This window comes from Spea bombifrons, chromosome 8 (genome assembly GCF_027358695.1).
Source record: "Spea bombifrons isolate aSpeBom1 chromosome 8, aSpeBom1.2.pri, whole genome shotgun sequence".
Classification (NCBI taxonomy): domain Eukaryota; kingdom Metazoa; phylum Chordata; class Amphibia; order Anura; family Pelobatidae; genus Spea; species Spea bombifrons.
In genome coordinates this window covers 21,996,435-22,013,903 of record NC_071094.1, presented here as the reverse complement: position 1 = coordinate 22,013,903, position 17,469 = coordinate 21,996,435, and the positions used below count along the sequence as shown (strand labels likewise).

At 38.3% G+C, this 17,469-nt stretch overlaps 2 protein-coding genes across 4 annotated transcripts in view; both read left to right on the top strand.

Moving 5' to 3' along the window:
• Positions 1–5,225, top strand: part of NHSL2 (NHS like 2) — a 69,596-nt gene extending 64,371 nt beyond the window's left edge. For all 3 annotated transcript variants that reach the window (XM_053472527.1, XM_053472528.1, XM_053472530.1), the window contains exons 7-8: positions 1,379–1,505; positions 2,396–5,225. In XM_053472527.1, the coding sequence (XP_053328502.1) occupies positions 1,379–1,505; positions 2,396–2,711 (443 nt within the window). In that variant the 3' untranslated portion in view covers positions 2,712–5,225. The remainder of the gene's footprint in view (positions 1–1,378; positions 1,506–2,395) is intronic.
• A 2,464-nt stretch (positions 5,226–7,689) lies between these two features.
• Positions 7,690–15,138, top strand: PIN4 (peptidylprolyl cis/trans isomerase, NIMA-interacting 4). Its single transcript, XM_053472709.1, has 4 exons — positions 7,690–7,814; positions 8,225–8,292; positions 12,144–12,263; positions 14,941–15,138. Exons 1-4 carry the CDS (start codon positions 7,778–7,780, stop codon positions 15,097–15,099), a joined length of 384 nt encoding a protein of 127 aa, XP_053328684.1. The 5' UTR covers positions 7,690–7,777; the 3' UTR covers positions 15,100–15,138.
• Positions 15,139–17,469: the final 2,331 nt, after the last annotated feature.

Here is a 17,469-nt window from a genome sequence, read left to right as displayed (position 1 = left end):
TAAAATGTTTATTCAAACTATATATGCATTTTAATGTGGTTAAATGTATGTAGCATTAAGCTCCAACTATGATACTGAAGCTCTTTTAAGATGTAAACCTCTAGGCTAATGCATAAATTAAGAAACCCAATCCTCTGTGGTTTGCGTATATAAAAGGAATATAGTCATATTCACCACAGCCTTGTGTCTGATCTTAATCACTTTTGAAAATACCCAGTAATATTTACTTTATAGGTAAATATTTTTTAATACAATGATTTGTGATGCTTTGCACCATACAATAAAACTAAAATCTCTCCTGGCTATCAGCAATTATTTCTACCTGCATTGATTAGTGCACAAGGAGGAGAGCTATACGTTGTATATGATAAATGCACAGGGCAAAGAACGCCCCAACCAATGTTTTTAGTCCTAGGGATAATTTTTTTCTTAAGACTGATTTTACTGTTTTAATAAAGCAAAACAAACTAACTACTACTACAAATACATTTAGCTCTTCTAATAAATCATACTATAGATAGCAAATATGCCGAACGGATACTAGGGTCTAAAAAGAATTTCTTTAAGAAAGAAAAAAAATCTTTAAGAATGGCCTCTTACCAATGCCTTAACACCTTCACAACCAATGGCATACCAGGTATGTAACAAAATGATCGTATAGGACCTATAATGTTCCTTGTAAGCCATTGGTCTAAATTATTCCTACATTGCATTGCTCTATAACCTAAGCACTCTCTCTACAGTACAGCTGATCCCCTTCCACGTGATCGCTTCTACATGTATAGTTAACATCAGATGACAAAGACACTGCCTTTGTCTCTGTTCTCTGCCTCTCTCCTCACCTTGATCATGAGTTGGAGCGAGACAGAGAACTGTAATAAACCAGTGCTTCCCTGGTCCCAGGTTTATAAAAATACATTTTTATTTTTTACTTTGACCATTTTTTAAGATACATAATTGTTTTAGTTAGTGAGGTGGTGGTTAGTTAATGAGGGAATTTGTTAGATATAAACAGAGTTCGGTATTGGGTTAAAAAATAAAATAAAAACCCTAAGAATAAACCATAAAATAGAGAAATGTAAAATAAATGAAAATGATATGGGCATATATGGTGGTTTCCAAATCAGGGCATGTCAATGAATATATTTTTGGTACTTTTTCCTGTTTGTAATAGAAAGAATATATAATTTATAAACATAAGTGAGAACAAGTAGTTTTTGTTTTCTATTTAACTTACATAAAATATACACCTTGGAATGGACTATGAAAAACACACTTAAGTGAGCCACCAGGTTTATTTACTCATATGCATTTCTGACAGCAACATAAAACGCCATCACTCCATTAGTGTTTTTCAGTTATTCTTTTTATACTGTAGGCACTTTAGCAGATACATCAGAAAATCGGTGTGTATCAAGGAAAACAGCAGAGTCTATTATTGAAGATGATGATGAAGTGTTTGTGAGTTCCCGTACTACTGAAGACTTATTTACAGTCATACACAGGTATGTGTAAATAAATATTGAATTAACCGCCAGACTCTAGTGCAGATTCCTATGAATTTTAATATTTAATGTAATGTGCACGTTTAGTGAATACTTACGGATGTAAGCTCTCCGCTTCTTCGCCTTCTTCATCTTTTTTGTCTCAGGCGATCTGCTGCGTTACCTTGGCCTCCTGGAGCACTCCCGCATCAGGGCACACCACTGGGACAACCTATCCCTCGAGGCTCCGCCTTGATTCAGAAGTCCTCCAGTAGGCCAGAATAATACAGAAAAATCCACAGAGAAAGAAAAGTGCAGAAATGCTTCTCTTTCTTCACAGATCTGTCTGCATTATTCTGCCCTCTGGAGCACTCTCTGCGTCAGAGCGGAGCCTTGCCAAGTGCTATATGGACAACCTCTCCCCGATTTTAGGAATGGGGGAGTGTCTCTTCCCGTGATGCACGCCGTGGCTCTGCCCTGATGCGGGAGGCCAGGGTAACTCAGCGAATCACTGGAGAAAAAAGAAGGGGAGAACACAAATAAGTAGAAGAACAAGAAGCTGAGCTGTAGAGAGACAGGAGCAATTTGCAGAGAAAGAAGGGAAACACTGAAAGTGTGGGTGAGAGAGTGTGAGCGAGTTGTTTCCAAATGTAAAAAGTCCTCAGAATTTCTACGAACTGGAAGGGCAGGAAACAAAATTAATTGTCCGAAACGGAGTGGACAAAAAAATGAAAAATGTATCCGAATTATTTTTGGTCCATGTGCACAAGTCTATCAACTTCTAATCAGAAATCCATTTTTGCATGAAGTAGCAGATGTGCAGGTGCAAAAATGTATAGTGAGTATTTAATAAAGTTGCTTGAATAATGCTTGAGCTGTACAAATATATATATTTGTTACTTGTTTTCCAGGTCCAAAAGAAAATTATTAGGATGGAAAGACTCTGGAGACTCATTTGGAAGTAGGCAAAGTTCAGTATCACCTATTAAAAATTCATCTGGCTCCACAAATAGCGACTTTTCAACTGGCACCCTGAGTACCATTGGGACATCCAGCAAAAATGAGGACTTTAAAGCTCTTCTCCAGAGAAAAGGCAGCAAGAGTAGCCTGGGATCTCGTCCCTCAGCTGCTGAACTTCTGAAGACTACCAACCCTCTCGCAAGAAGAGTCATGAATGAGTTTGCTCCAGAAATTGAGAAAAATAGCAATTCCAAAACTTTACCATGAAGTACACAAGAGTGAATCAATTGATGAAACAAAATAACTGAAAAATAATTATATAAAAAAGGTGATTTGTTGAACATGCATTTCAGTTAATCTCCAGACTGATCCTTTTTAACTTTGAATTTTAACTGGTGGATTTCAGTGTATAAAGCATCTAAAGGCTTCATTATTGGTTTCCTGAATACATAATGAAGAGTGGGTTTCTTTTGAAACACAATCACAGACTGTTTGAGACAGGCACATGTGCTTCCTGCTTTAGTTAACATTATACCCAAACTAAATAATGAATGGTCTTTGAAGTCAAATTGTGCCAAACACAGACTGAAATATAGTAAGTGTATTACAAAACAGGATCTCGTTCAAAATATATCTACTGGAATGTACAGGATCTTCTGCATGTAACCCAAAATATGTTTCACAATGGTATTAAGCTTTGCATTTTGATTATATATTTTGTGCTCCATTATTCATTTTACTGCTTTAAAGATGGGGGTGTTAAGGGAAAATATTGAGCTTAGAATACAGCTCTGTCTGTGACTAGGCAAATGGAGACTGAATTTTGAATATACGACATATAGGACTGTCTTTCTATTCCACTAAATCCACTATTGAATTTTAATTTGTTGACCAATTTAAAGATTATATAAGTGTCCTAAGGCAACCCTTGGGTGTCAGTGTGACTAACTCAGTATTGCATTATAAAAACTGCTGCAGTCATGTACACATCATTTGACTGTCTATTTCTATGATTATTTTTAAAACATTTAATATCTCAGAAGGATTCAATATTTCATTTCACATTCCACAAAACATCATCATGATTTGGTTGAACTTTTAACAGTTTGGATTTAATGCATTCACCTATTTATCTACATCGATGGAGGTGCGAAACATTGGCGCACAGCATTTCTAGCACTTACCAAGCCTTGCGTGGAAACTGTTACCCATATGATTAAATTGTATATTTGTAGGTAATACAATCTTTTTTTGAGAATCCTTGTTTATTAAAGCCTGTCACATGCCAATGAACTAGAACTGAACGGAAGCCATTACTAGAAGTTATGTGTTAACATGTTGATAATTGGTTATCTGTAACTTGACAATCAGGGGCTGGAGGAACAGCAGTAGTGGCTTTTTGATAAAGAAACGTGTTCTGAGTATTTTCCTGAGGATCCCAGGCTTTTCACTAAACAAAAATGTATAAAATGACCGCACACACCTTTGTGGTATATTCAAAGTGCATCCTAGATACTATTGCTGCAACATTATAGCAGTGTTGTTGTGGTCAATGAGCAAACAAATCACTAGCATTATTACCTTAGGTACATTACACTAACAGATACTGAAACATCACAAACTAAGAAGAGATACTAAAATCTGCTGATGGTGGCACAGAAGAACATATTTTAACAGTGGACAAAGCGCTAGAATTGAATGCCTATTGTCTATTTTTGTTTTGCTTTACCTCCTACTCCATTTTCACATATTGTGAGACTGCATAGACATATACTGTATAGGTAATAGTGTATATATGTTAATTTTGTATTACATATATGTATGTATTCCACCATGTATAAGGTGCCAGTATTCTAAGCCATATTTCTCAAGGCAAAATTTAGAAATTTCTGGACAAAGTGAGGTTTAGACCATGTTTGTGATGTTCTGGTCACCATGGTAATTGATTTATAGAAGTTGGACACAGATTTGCACCAGTTTTGCCTTAGTAAATATGACCATAGTGCTCATTAAACAAAGTTTGCTCATTTCATGCGACAAGTAGCCTCCTCCTATCAGTACACATACCTGGGAACGTTTTAAATGAGCCGACTCCGAGACTCTTTAAATATTAACCTTTTAATAGCCTGCTATGTACATTCTATGTAGCGACTCATCAAATGTGTTACTGAAATGGCTCTAATACCGGTCCTCATTGAAACCTTGGCTTGTTATTAACTAAAGATAGACATAATTAATATGCATCAAAGCAGGGATATCACCCATAACATACTGAAAGCTAAAGCACCAAATCAGCTCCAGACAGTATGACCCTGAGAATCTGTCCCTTCAAAACCCAGAGACTTCGGGTCAGCCACGCCACTGTAAAAATGACCCTGCACTCGTTCCTGATAAATACCAGCCATTCTACATTCTAGTAATCCACATCTTTGTACATTAATGTATTTTATAAATAGAAAATATAAATATATATATATATATATTCCTCGATGTTGTACTTTGTAATTATTGGACATGCTGATTTCTGTTTACAGTGTAACCATCGGAGTCTTGAGCTATGATGATGATTTAAATTCGCTAATTTTCATTGTTTTCGATACAAAAGATGTTGGGCTTTCTTTTGATGGATCATGGCCAAATCTTTTGTTAGAGAGGATCTATTGCATATTTTCAATTGTCTCTTTCCAGTTATTAACTGAATTTGTGTACAGTTTGCAATGTATTGATCCGTATTGCTTTTTATTTTGCATAAAAGTAATAAAAATGTATCAGTTTACTAAATATGAATGTGTTTACTGGGTTCAACATTGTGAGGTTTTGCGTGCAACTGATTCTTCACCTTTGTAAGTACGATATGTAAAACCATAGAATTCAAAGAGTGTGTACTTCTACACAACTGTATTTATAAATCTATTTACACAGATTCAGAAGGTCCAAAAGGTACATAATTACAAATGTAAAAACAGTTCATAGTTTTACTAGTATTACTATTTCTTAAGTAAATTTGGTAAAGGGGGTACCTTTATTGGCTGACATAATTGATTGCAAGCTTTCAAGACTATCTAGGTCTCTTCTTCAGGCATATTATGCCCGCATATATGCCTGAAGAAGAGACTTGGATTGTCTTGAAAGCTTGCAATCCATTATATGTCAGTTAGCCAATAGAGGTATCATCTTTAACAAATTTACTTTCTCTCTTTCTATGGCTGACATGTCACAACTCTATACCTATTCCTTCAGTCAGACAGAAACTTGTGGGATCATTTAGGGACTTCACACAATATATTTATGAAAAAATATACTGTATGTATTTTTACCATACTAACAGGGAGATATGAAGGTCCATAAATTAAAGAAAAAGGATATTTTCTTACTTAAGCCTTTTGATTATCATGTTGTTCAATACAAAGGCGCTCTTAAAGATGGAGATATTTCCAATATTCAGCTTTATATTTCCACTTTACTGGGTACACGTTAATCTTTTTGTTCAGCATGGAGTGGGAGGCAAATGGAACATTTTGATAGAGCTGTCACCATAATTACAGTGAGAAGTATTCCTCCTACGCTTATGCACATTAGACCATAGGAAAAGACGGTTGTACATTTACTTACATTGTTTGTATAGTTAAAAACTAGAATTTTGTAGCACTGGAATTACAGTCTAGTTAACAACCTTCTAGGGCACTGCTTCATGAGATGCAAATATGCATATTTCTGATCAAACATCCTAACACGCACAAAACTCAAATAAGGACCCTAGAACCATACTTGCATGCTGGAAATGAAAAACTTGCACAAGAGGGGGAACTCATTTCCAGCTCTTACCCTCGGGATGCCCGTGTTTGGCTTATTACCGCTAGATAAGTTGGGGCAAACTGTTATTTAAAACAGAGGGGATTTCCAAGGGGCAACAATACAAGACTAAAACATTTTCAGTTGGTTTTTATCGATAGCTTTTTATGATTATAGGCCTATTTAAGCAGGGCCCTCTCCACCTTACGTTTTACTATGTCCAAATTGTTATGTGATGCCATCCAGCCATCAGCTATACTTAAATGCACGATTGCCGAGTGGTCCCTTTAAATAACAATTTTCCCCCTGTCAATGCATGGTATATATAATGCCAACAGTGGGTGAATGGGACCATGAAGGGGGCTGCAGATTCTCCTTAAGGTAATGTATTTTTTTAACAGGTTGAAGAATGCATAATAAAGTACTTACAAAGTACTTTTAACATGCATTCTTCATCGGTGAGGGTATATGGGATACTAAACTGTTTTTAATATCCATATCCTATAGCTAAGCGAATGAATGGACCTCAGTAGGTGCAGCTTTCAGGAAAAAAGAGAACAGTGAGATGTGACAGAAACATTCAAATGCTTTAAGTGATTTAACAAGGTGCCGGAGGGAAAGAGGTGAAATTTTAGGACAAGAGGTCATGATCTAAAACTACTGGGCCAGACATATAGCTGTAATGTAAGGAATTTTTACTTTACTGCTTCTGTTGGGAGGCAGTCCCATGTATCCACCACACTCCCAGTAAAGACTAATACAGCAGGGGAATTTAAACACGCATGGGATAGGCAAAGTGCTAAATGTATTCTGAATCTGTGACAAAACCAAGAAAAATGGGCAGACTAATGTGTCAAACATTTTCTGCTCCCTCTCTACACATAACTTTTTAGATGATTGCGGCACATTTATACTCTCAGCTGCTAGAAAAAAGGGACATGCAAAAAAAAAAAAAAAAAAAAAACAGTAAGATCTGGGTATAAAACCATGTTGTTCCAGATATGGATACAGACCTCGTGATTTGTTCGGCTACCCAACGACGCTTTTGAACAATGCGAATGTAAGTATTTCGTATTTATATTTAAAATTTCCGTTCTAATCCTATATTGCGAAAGCTGTATAGGCTCCGAGTATGAATTAGGATTTAAAGCACGTGTCATTAGAGACATGAACAGCTACATGGGTTCGGTCTCAGTATAATTATCTGCTGTGGAAACGCGTCACACAACCCGGACTGTTTCACCGGCATACACGTCTCCCGTACAAACAGGAGGCCGCTGGGTTTGGCGCTAACACCAGCCAGCGCACGTTCACATAGTAAAGAAAACAGAAGCAGCTGCTTCATTAATTTTACGTAAATAATATTCACATTGCAAACTGTTATTCATAACACGCAATTCTCACGTTTACGCTGCGCTCCACTACAGCGTCTCGCTGATGGAATTATGGGTCCCGTCGCTTAATGACGTCAAATATGCGACGAAAGCGATTTTTTTCCTCCTATTTTTTTTCGTAGGTAGGCTCGAAAATTTTGTGCGCTGATGCCGCCGAAACCAAAAAGCGGAAAGGGGGGAAAAGGTAATTTAGTGGTGGAATATTTTCTTATGGCTGCCTAACAATAACAGAATTAATACCGTGTTAGTGTCTGTTAATCAAGATGAGTCCAACTCGGTAACCGAAGGAAAGCGGCATGGAAGATGTCAGTATTGAATAATGTAGATGTAATCGCTAAACTATTACAAGTTGTGGTGATTACACATTTATAACATAACTGCTCAATTGTCGTATTACATAAAGATTTGGCCTTCTGGTGAAAGGAGCTGAGCTCTCTTTAACTTTAACACATAGGAGCAACAACGCTGTGAATTTCAGTCGGTGGTTCCATAGAATACATAATGAATGTGTCTATCTTCCAACCAAGTGCAATTTGATTCTGTGATTGTAACTTGTGAACTGCCATAACATAATCTTTCTATATTTTGGTTTAGGTGGGGCATCTGGAGGGGAAGCAGCTGATAAGAAAGCGCAAGCACCCAAAGGTGGAACTGCTGTCAAGGTACTGTAGAGCATTCCCAGTTTAATCCCTTTGCGAAACTATTTGCAACAAGGCACTAATAACAGATACAGCGTTTAATGATGGGGAAACAACATTGAGCCACAAATTGATTCAATGCAATCTCACACTTGACGCATGTGCCTACCTTTTTTGCTTTATGCAACGTTTCAATTAAAAAACAACAAACTGCCCCTGTCTTGTTAAACCAGAAGAAACACAGATGTATCCATGGGTGGGTAGTAGTGGTAAGAGAGGAAGTGCCAAGAAGTTCATTTTGGACCTTCTAATTTACCAGTTTATCACAGTTCTGGTGCTCAAGTAAACCCCCAGTACCGGTGAGCTCAGTGCAGAAAGATGTACTGTGGGGTTTTTTTTGTAAATGAGGGCCTGGTTTGATAGCAGCTGTTTAAATAACCTTGCTAATGGCTTGTCAAGAATATTCCAAAGATCTTTTAATAATCGGGGTGCATCCAATTGGGTCCCATTGATTAATCCTTTTCACTATGGAGAACTTCATCTGTAACCACACATTTTACAAAAGTACCTATTTGGGTAGATATTTATCCTCCTTTATAAAACTCTCCATTTTATGCTAATTTACACTTTCTCCTTACATATGTAGGAATTGTTAGCACCCTTTTTAGTTAACATAGCAGTATTCTCCTAACTTTGTTTTGGCGCTTCTAACAATACCTATTGATCCTTTTAGCTTAGATTTATATTTGTTCTCATCTTCTGTATTCAGAGTTTGCTTATAACTACTAAATGCTACTTTCGCCTATACTTGCCACTTCTGTGGAGTACCACAGTGGTTTCTGTTTTCTTGTGGTCTAACCAACAAGCAATGTTCGCGAGTAGGGCTGCAACTAACGATTATTTTCATAATCTATTAGTTGGCCGATTTATTTTTTCGATTAATCGGATAAAAAAAAAAAATGTACATTTTTAATTTATTTAAAATTTAATAAAGTAACGTAGGATGTTAAACAAATGGCAGAATAAAAAAACTTTGATAAAGCATTTCTTGTTTTTATTTCCCAACCTGCCCCCCAGTTATGCACATTTGAGCCCAGACATGCCACACTGCCCTCCCCACATATGCCTTATATACCCCAGTATGCCTTATACCCCCTGATATGTCACTCCATCCTCCCCAGGTATGCCTTATACACCCCCCCTGATATGCCATAGTGCACTCATAGATTTACAGCCTCGTTCACAGACACAATACCTTTATAAATAAATACAGGGTTAATCTTCACTGCCCCCAGGATTTATTTTCCTCTTAGTTTGTCCCCCTTTACCTCTAATTGCACCTTAAGTTAACCTTATTAAATGAATTAAATTAACCCTCAGTCCTCAGCATTAAAATTAATCCTGAAGAGAAGACCCCATTAACCATAACTGCCACTAAATTCACCCTGAAGAACCCATTAACCATAACTGCCCCTAAATTAACCCTGAACACCCCATCAACCACAACTCTCCCTAATTTAACCCTGAAGACCCCATCAACCACAACTGCCCCTAAATTAACCCCCACCTCCCCTAACTTTCAGCAGCCCAAATATTAATTTTATACTCGGTTAGATGAGTGTCACAGCCATGTGGACGCTTCAGGAAATGAGGGGAGCCAATCCCTCCCTGCAGTCACTGCCGATTGGCCACGCCCCTTTCTTTCTCCGGCAGTGATTGCAGGGAGGGACTAGTAAGTAGTAACTGCTGCTGTGAGTCACAAACTGATTATAAAATGAGGGGTGTTTTTCAGAGCATTTGCTCTGAAAAAACCCTAATTTTGTAATCGATAAAAATCGATTCAACTAATTGATAATGAAATTCGTTGGCAACGATTTTCATTATCGATTAGTTGTTGCAGCCCTATTCTCTAGTCTTTAGCAAAACAACCCCGAAATACCGTATTTGCTTCTGCCCGGCCCTTCCGCTGGGGCTTCTATGATGGAGCACATGACGTTCCGGTGCTCAGTCATAGAAGCTCCGGCAGAAGCGCCAGGTAGCAGCAGAGGTTGTCTAAGCGCCTCACGCAGATGTCCACCGGCTGCCAGAGAGGAGGATCCAGGTCCCCTGCAGCGCTGTGGGGGATCTGGATTTTAGTCTTATAGTCAGACCTCTATTTGAGATCTAATTATAAGACAACTTCGAATATAAGAGATGGGGTATTTTCTCAAGAAAAAAACCTTGTCTTGTATTCGGTAATTCAGTTTTCCTGGACTCCATCTAAAGATGTCCAGGTTGTCAAATGCTATCAAATGCTATCAAAAAGCATATTTCCATTGCAGAAAAAATCAGCCTTTGTAAAATCTGATTGTAACATCTTTCCGTATGTTAAACCACACTGATTATGACTGGAGCCCAAACACAACCCTTAGTGGGACATCTAAATAATGTCTCCATTTGTGAATACGAAGTACAGAACAGTCTCCATTGGTGGTTCCTCAAACAATTGCCTAAAACACAATCCCTGTATTAAATTTGGATGTGCCTACTCATGGCTGACCCAGCTTGTTTTCTTCCTAGTCTATATTAGAGATGATAGTCGCCATAAAATGATTAAACTGTTCTGCTTCCCCAGGAGTCTATATATCACACCTAAGTGAGCAACCTTTTTATTTCCAAAATCCAGTTAATAACTATTTTTATTATACCATTGTGGTGGTTCTTCTTTTGCTATAGTTAATCACATAATCTTTGATGGTAGCATCTATACCAGGGGCGTCCAACATGCGGCCCCTCGAGGTGAGGCCTGCGTGAGATCGGCAGCCAGGGCAACCGGGATCACAAGAGCCCTGCTTAGTACCTGTGGGACGGTCTTTTGTACTGCACAGAGGAAGTGGAACCCAGCAGAGTTCACGTGACATCTCATGACTCTGCTCCAGTCCTGCTTCCTCTGTGCAGTAAAAGAGAACACAGAGGGAGGCCGTGCCCCCTGCTGAAGTCTTTGAGCAGCATCCAGATAGCTGCAGTGCAGGTAAGGGGGTGGGGAGAGTGTTTGAATGAGTATGTGTGATTGAGGGAATTAATGAGTATATGAATGAGTGTGTGTGTGATAGCATGGATGTGTAAGTGCTAGAACCTAGGCATGATGGGACTGTGACTGCGGTTAGCAATCACACTCCTATCATGCCAAGTCAGCCAGTACATGCTGAAACCTGGCTAGCTGCCCCCCTTGCGTATTGATGCTGCCAGCAGTATTGGGTCTTACTTACAGCCACCTTGTACCAGCATGAACTGGCTGACTTGGCATGATAGGAGTGTGATTGCTAACGGCAATCACAGTCCCATCATGCCTAGGTTCCAGCATTTACTGGTTGCCTGGCTATAAAAGTAGTGTTATTGCTGTTAGCAATCACACTCCTATCATGGAATCTGGGCATGCCACATATTGCTGTTATTATATATATAACATTAATTTTTTTTGTACAATCTTGGTGTGTGACTTACTTTTAATAAAAGTGTGGGATTTTTCATTATTTTTAAAGGTGTGGGGGTCGGTTTCGGCTAAGTGAACCCTGAATTTTTGGTTTCGGTCCAGAATTTTCATTTCGGTGTATCCCTAGGATAAATAGAACCATTTCATTTTTACTGATCCAGAATCCTGAATTTGTAGTCACAAAACTTTCTAGGCCCAGAAATCAGCGAGAGGAAATTTAAAGGTTTTGTGTCATTTACTTTATTTTAATCTGCATATCTTATTAAAGGCCATATTTTCTCACAGTGAAAAATGAGTGCGGCCCTCGCACTTATACAATTCTGATGAAGTGGCCCACTGCAGAAAAAACTTGGACACCCCTGACCTATACTATACTAAACTAGAAAAGCTTGTGTTTTCTCAGGTAAGACACATCCTGTGTGAGAAGCATGGAAAGGTTATGGAAGCCATGGAAAAGCTAAAATCTGGAGTACGATTCAGTGAAGTGGCTGCACAGTATAGTGAAGACAAGGCCAGGCAAGGGGTAAGGCTTTGCGCTCGTGTACATTGTGGGTCTGTTCAATAGCACATATATTTTTACTAATTTTATGTATTACGAAAGGCTGCCCTGGTTTTGCATAATAAATGTAGAGTCTGAAACTAGTGCCATAACTGAGTCTTTTAAATTATAGCTCCAGTCCCACCCACTTAATAAAAGCAAGGATGCAATTACAGAGTCAACAGTATTTCTGGGTAATGGTATTGATTTGTGCTTTTGGACCACTCTCCCATCAATAACACAAAGGCAGGTGCTGATAGTTGTGGGAGCTGGAATTGAAACAAGTTATGTTATTACTGAAACTCAGTTGGGAGAGTGATTGTCCTCTGACCCAGACAGGGGTAAGATTATTTGGTTGAGTCGGGTATGTGTGGTTGAGATGTGTATCTTTTGAGCGAGTGTCACATGGTTAAGAATACTGTGTGTTAGTTAGCGGCATGTTTGTTTTGAGTATATGTCTTGTGTGGCTGAGAGGGGACAGTCTGGTTAACATAAGTCTGTGAAATTCACCTCACTCACTGCTCTAAAAATTATACGGGACCTGGTCGGTGATTATTGCAGGAGACGCTCACCGATAACATGAGTCTATTGAACAAAGCTATGGTGGATCCAGTTGCTAAACCCAGATACATGTTATGCTGCCAAACGTAGGCTGTGTCCATCACATAGGAGCTGGGTTTAACCCTATTAAATCCATGATTTGGACATATCTTCCCCCTCAGAGCAGCCAGATTGGTGCAGTCTTGCTATAGGTTTATGTGGTAACCTTAAGCTGGTCGCAGTTTACCAATTTCTTTTCCCCAGAATAGTTTAAAAACTTTTCATAAATCCATCCATACATACTCTTTTGCCAAGCCAAATAATAAGCATAACAAAACGTTTCTTGTTCTTGAAAAGCCTTGATCCCACTTTAGTATCTACGGTTTTCAATAGATGTACAGTCGTGTGAAAAAAGAAAGTACATCTTCTTTGAAGTCTATGGTTTTACATCGAGTATTAGGTAAAATACAACCTCAGGTGAAGAACACATGGCAATTTATTTAATAAAAATAAAGCCAAAATGGAGAAGCCATCTGTGAAAAACTATTCCTTACTGCTTCCATAGGAATTAAGATACCAAGTAGCAGACAGGTGCTGCCAATCAAATGCCCTTGATTAATTGATCATCGGAGGTGGTCACACTTGCTATAAAAACTGGAGTTTTAGCAATTTCCCGGGGCGGAGCATTCAGGTGTGTGTATGTGTGTGTTTTAAAACAGTGCCAAGAAGAAAAGAAAAAAAAAAAAAAATCGGCAATTGTTGCTGACCATCAATCTGGGAAGGCTTATAAGGCTATTTCCAAACAATTTACAGCCCATCATTCTACAATGAGAAAGATTCTAAAGTGGAAAACATTAAAGACAGTTGCCAATCTTCCTAGGAGTGGATGTCCCAGCAAATTCACCCCATGTTCAGACCATGCAATTCTCACAGAAATTGCGCAAAAAAAAAATACTCAGACTATACAGGCCTCAGCATGTTAAAGTTCATGACTGTACAAATACAAAAAGACTCAAGTATGGGTTGTTTGAAAGGGTTGCCAGGAGAAAGCTTCTTCTCTCTGAAAAGAACATGGCAGTGCAGCTTAGGTTTTCAAAGTTGCATCTAAGAAAACCACAAGACTTCTGGAACAATGTCCTTTGGACAGATGAGACCAAAGTGAAGATGTTTGGCCATAATGCGCAGCGCCACGTTTGGTGAAACCAAACAAATCATATCTGCACGAACACTTATTGCCAACTGTCAATGACGGTGGTGGAGGGTGATGAGGGCTTGTTTTGCAGCCAAAGGACCTTGTAATCTTACAGTTGTTGAATTGAGCATGTACTCTTCTGTATACCAAAGTATTCCAGAGTCAAATGTGAAGCCATCTATCAGACAGCTAAAGCTTGGCAGAAATGTGTGAAAAAGGAAAAGAATCAAGGTGTTGCAATGGCCCGGTCAAAGTCCAGACCTCAGCCTGAGTGAAATGCTTTGACAAGACCTTAAGAAAGTTGTGCATAAACAAATGCAGGCAACCCTCAATGAATTGAAGCAACGTAAAGTGGAGTGGGCCAAAATTCCACCACCATGATGTGAAAGACTGATAGTCATACAGAAAACTATTACTTCAAGTTATTGCTGCTAAAGGTAGTTCTACATTTCTCCATTTTGACTTTAATTTTGTTGAACAAATAATCACACAGTGTAATGTCGTGTTGTTCATTTGAGGTTATGTTTACATAATTTTTAGACCTGCTAAGGAACAGATGATTATGCCCTAATATGTAAAGCCATATAATTCAAAGAGGATGTGCTTTCTTTTTTCACACAGCTGTAGGTGATGGTACACAATGTGTTGCAGGCTAGGCTCAGTTAAGATGGGGGGGTTATACCTGGAAACCAGCTTAAGGTATGACACCCCTTTTGAGTAACAGAGGATTATTGGAGTTGTATTTTACGAGAGGTTATTAATATACATTTTCCCATATAAAAGGCAAAAATGAAACAGGCAGTGACACTGATTTACCAGTTTCAATTGACTTGTTCCTACTTTCATCCAAGAATGTAAGTATAAGTATTCTGTAGAAATATTATAGATTAACAGTTTGAGAACTGTCAACATTTTCTGCGCTTATTTTAGGGAGACCTTGGTTGGATGACAAGAGGCTCAATGGTGGGACCGTTCCAAGATGCAGCATTTGCCCTGGCAGTCAGTACAATGGACAAACCTATTTACACTGACCCTCCTGTGAAGACCAAGTTTGGATATCATATTATCATGGTGGAAGGAAGAAAATGAAAGTTTTATATTTATTAATAAAAAAGAGGATTTGTTGAATTTGTAGTTTTAACCTTTTGCCTGTTCTAAGGTTGTTACCTACACCACATCATAACAGTTTAAATAAATGACAGTGTGTTGGCAGAGAAGAACCATTCGGGCAGTCTAGTCTGCTTAATTTCTAAATACTTTAGACGTTAGTCCTGTACTGTACACAATACTCCAAAGTAAGGTCTCACCTGTCCTCTGTACAACAGCATAAGCACATGCCTCTTTCTGCTGCTAATACCTCCCCTATAGAAACAAGCATTCTGCTAGACAATACAAGAGAGCAGCATTAAAATCCTCTGAAATAATTACCCCTAAATCCCTTTATTCAACTACTGATGTTGGCGCTAATATCAAATCTACACTCTTCCCCAGGGTTTTTTTTATGCCCTATGTCAGGGGTGTCCAAGTTTTTTCTGCAGTGGGCAGGCCGTACTCATTTTTTACTGTGAGAAAATATGGCCTTTAATAAAATATGCAGATTAAAATAATGTAAATGACACAAAACCTTTACTTTTCCTCTCACTGATTTCTGGGCCTAGAAAGTTTTGTGACTACAAATTCAGGATTCTGGATAAGTAAAAATGAAAGAACTATTTATCCTAGGGATGCACCAAAATGAAAATTCTGGACCAAAACCAAAAATTCAGGATTCACTTAGCCAAAACCGAATATGACCCCCCCCCACCTTTAAAAAAAAAAAAAAAAAAAAAATCACACTTCATAAAAGTACGTTACATGCCAAAATTGTACAAAAAAAAATTATATATATATATATATATATATATATATATATATATATATATATATATATATATATATATATATATATATATATATATATATATATATACACACACACACACATATATACACACAGCAATCTCAGGCATAACCAGATTCCAGCATGTACTGGTTGGCTGGACATGATAGGAGTGTGATTGCTGTCAACAGTCATATATAAATTAATATTGTCATTGTATTTTTTTGTCCAATTTTGGTGTGTTAACCACACTTTTATCACACTCCCATCATGCCAAGTCAGCCAGTACATGCTGGTACAAGGTGGCTGTAGTTGATGTGCAGACCCCATACTGCTGGCAGCATCAATACACAAGGGGTGCAACTAGCCAGGTTTCAGCATGTACTGGCTGACTTGGCATGATAGGAGTGTGATTGCCAACAGTAATCACAGTCACATCATGCCTAGGTTCCAGCACTTACACATCCATTATCTCACACACACACTCATTCATATACTCATTCATTCACAGATGCATTCCCTCAATCACACATACTCATTCAAACACTCTCCCCACCCCCTTACCTGCACTGCAGCTCTCTATACCGCTCACAGACTTAAGCAGGGGGCGTGGCCTCCCTATGCGTTCTCTTGTACTGCACAGAGGAAGCAGGACTGGAGCAGAGTCATGTGCTTCCTCTGTGCAGTACAAAAGACCCTCCCCAGGTAAGTAGCAGGGCTCTTGTGATCCTGGTTGCCCTGGCTGCCGATTGGGCCGCATGTTGGACGCCCCTGCCCTATGTGCATTATCCTGTACTTAACCTAAATCCACATTAAACATCAGTTGCCACAGCTCTGTTTTTCTGGTTTACCTAAATCATTTGTCATTTGGCTTATCCCAACAGGAACATCAACCCTGTTGCAAATATGTCATCAGCAAAAGTACATACCTTACCATCAAGACCATCTGCAATATCACTAATAAAAATATTAAAGAGAATGGGAGCATGTACAGATCCCTGGGGTACGTCACTTGGAATATATACCATCGACTGCAACCCCTTATTATCTCACTCAGCCACTGCCTGGTCCATTCAACAATATTGGAAACCAAACTCAAACATAGCTTATTAACCCCTTGGTGACAAAGGCTGATTTTACTTTTTGTACCCTTCGTGACAATGGCCATTTTAACAATTTCTGCTCTGCTCGTGTTTAGCAGTAATTTTCTTCTTTCCTGTTTACTGAACCAACACAAGTTATATATTGATGGTTTTCAGGAGGACTTTCTTTAGATTACATTGTTTTAATTGTATCATGTTACTATTAAAAAAAAAAGTATAAAATGGTGAAAAATTTAGAAAAGAGTGACTTTTAGTTGAAAAATCTTTTACTCATCTAATGTAATAAGATAATGAAAAAACCTGCTAAATAGATTCTACTATTTGTCCTGAATTTAGAAATACCCAATGTTTTTTTTTCTTTTTTTCTACACTTTATGGGGCAATAAGTACAGGTAGCGTTTCGCTATTTCAAAGCCATTTTTTCCAAATCTGGTACTTCTTCCCCCCTTGTGCCATTTTGGGTATCTTTGAAGCCGG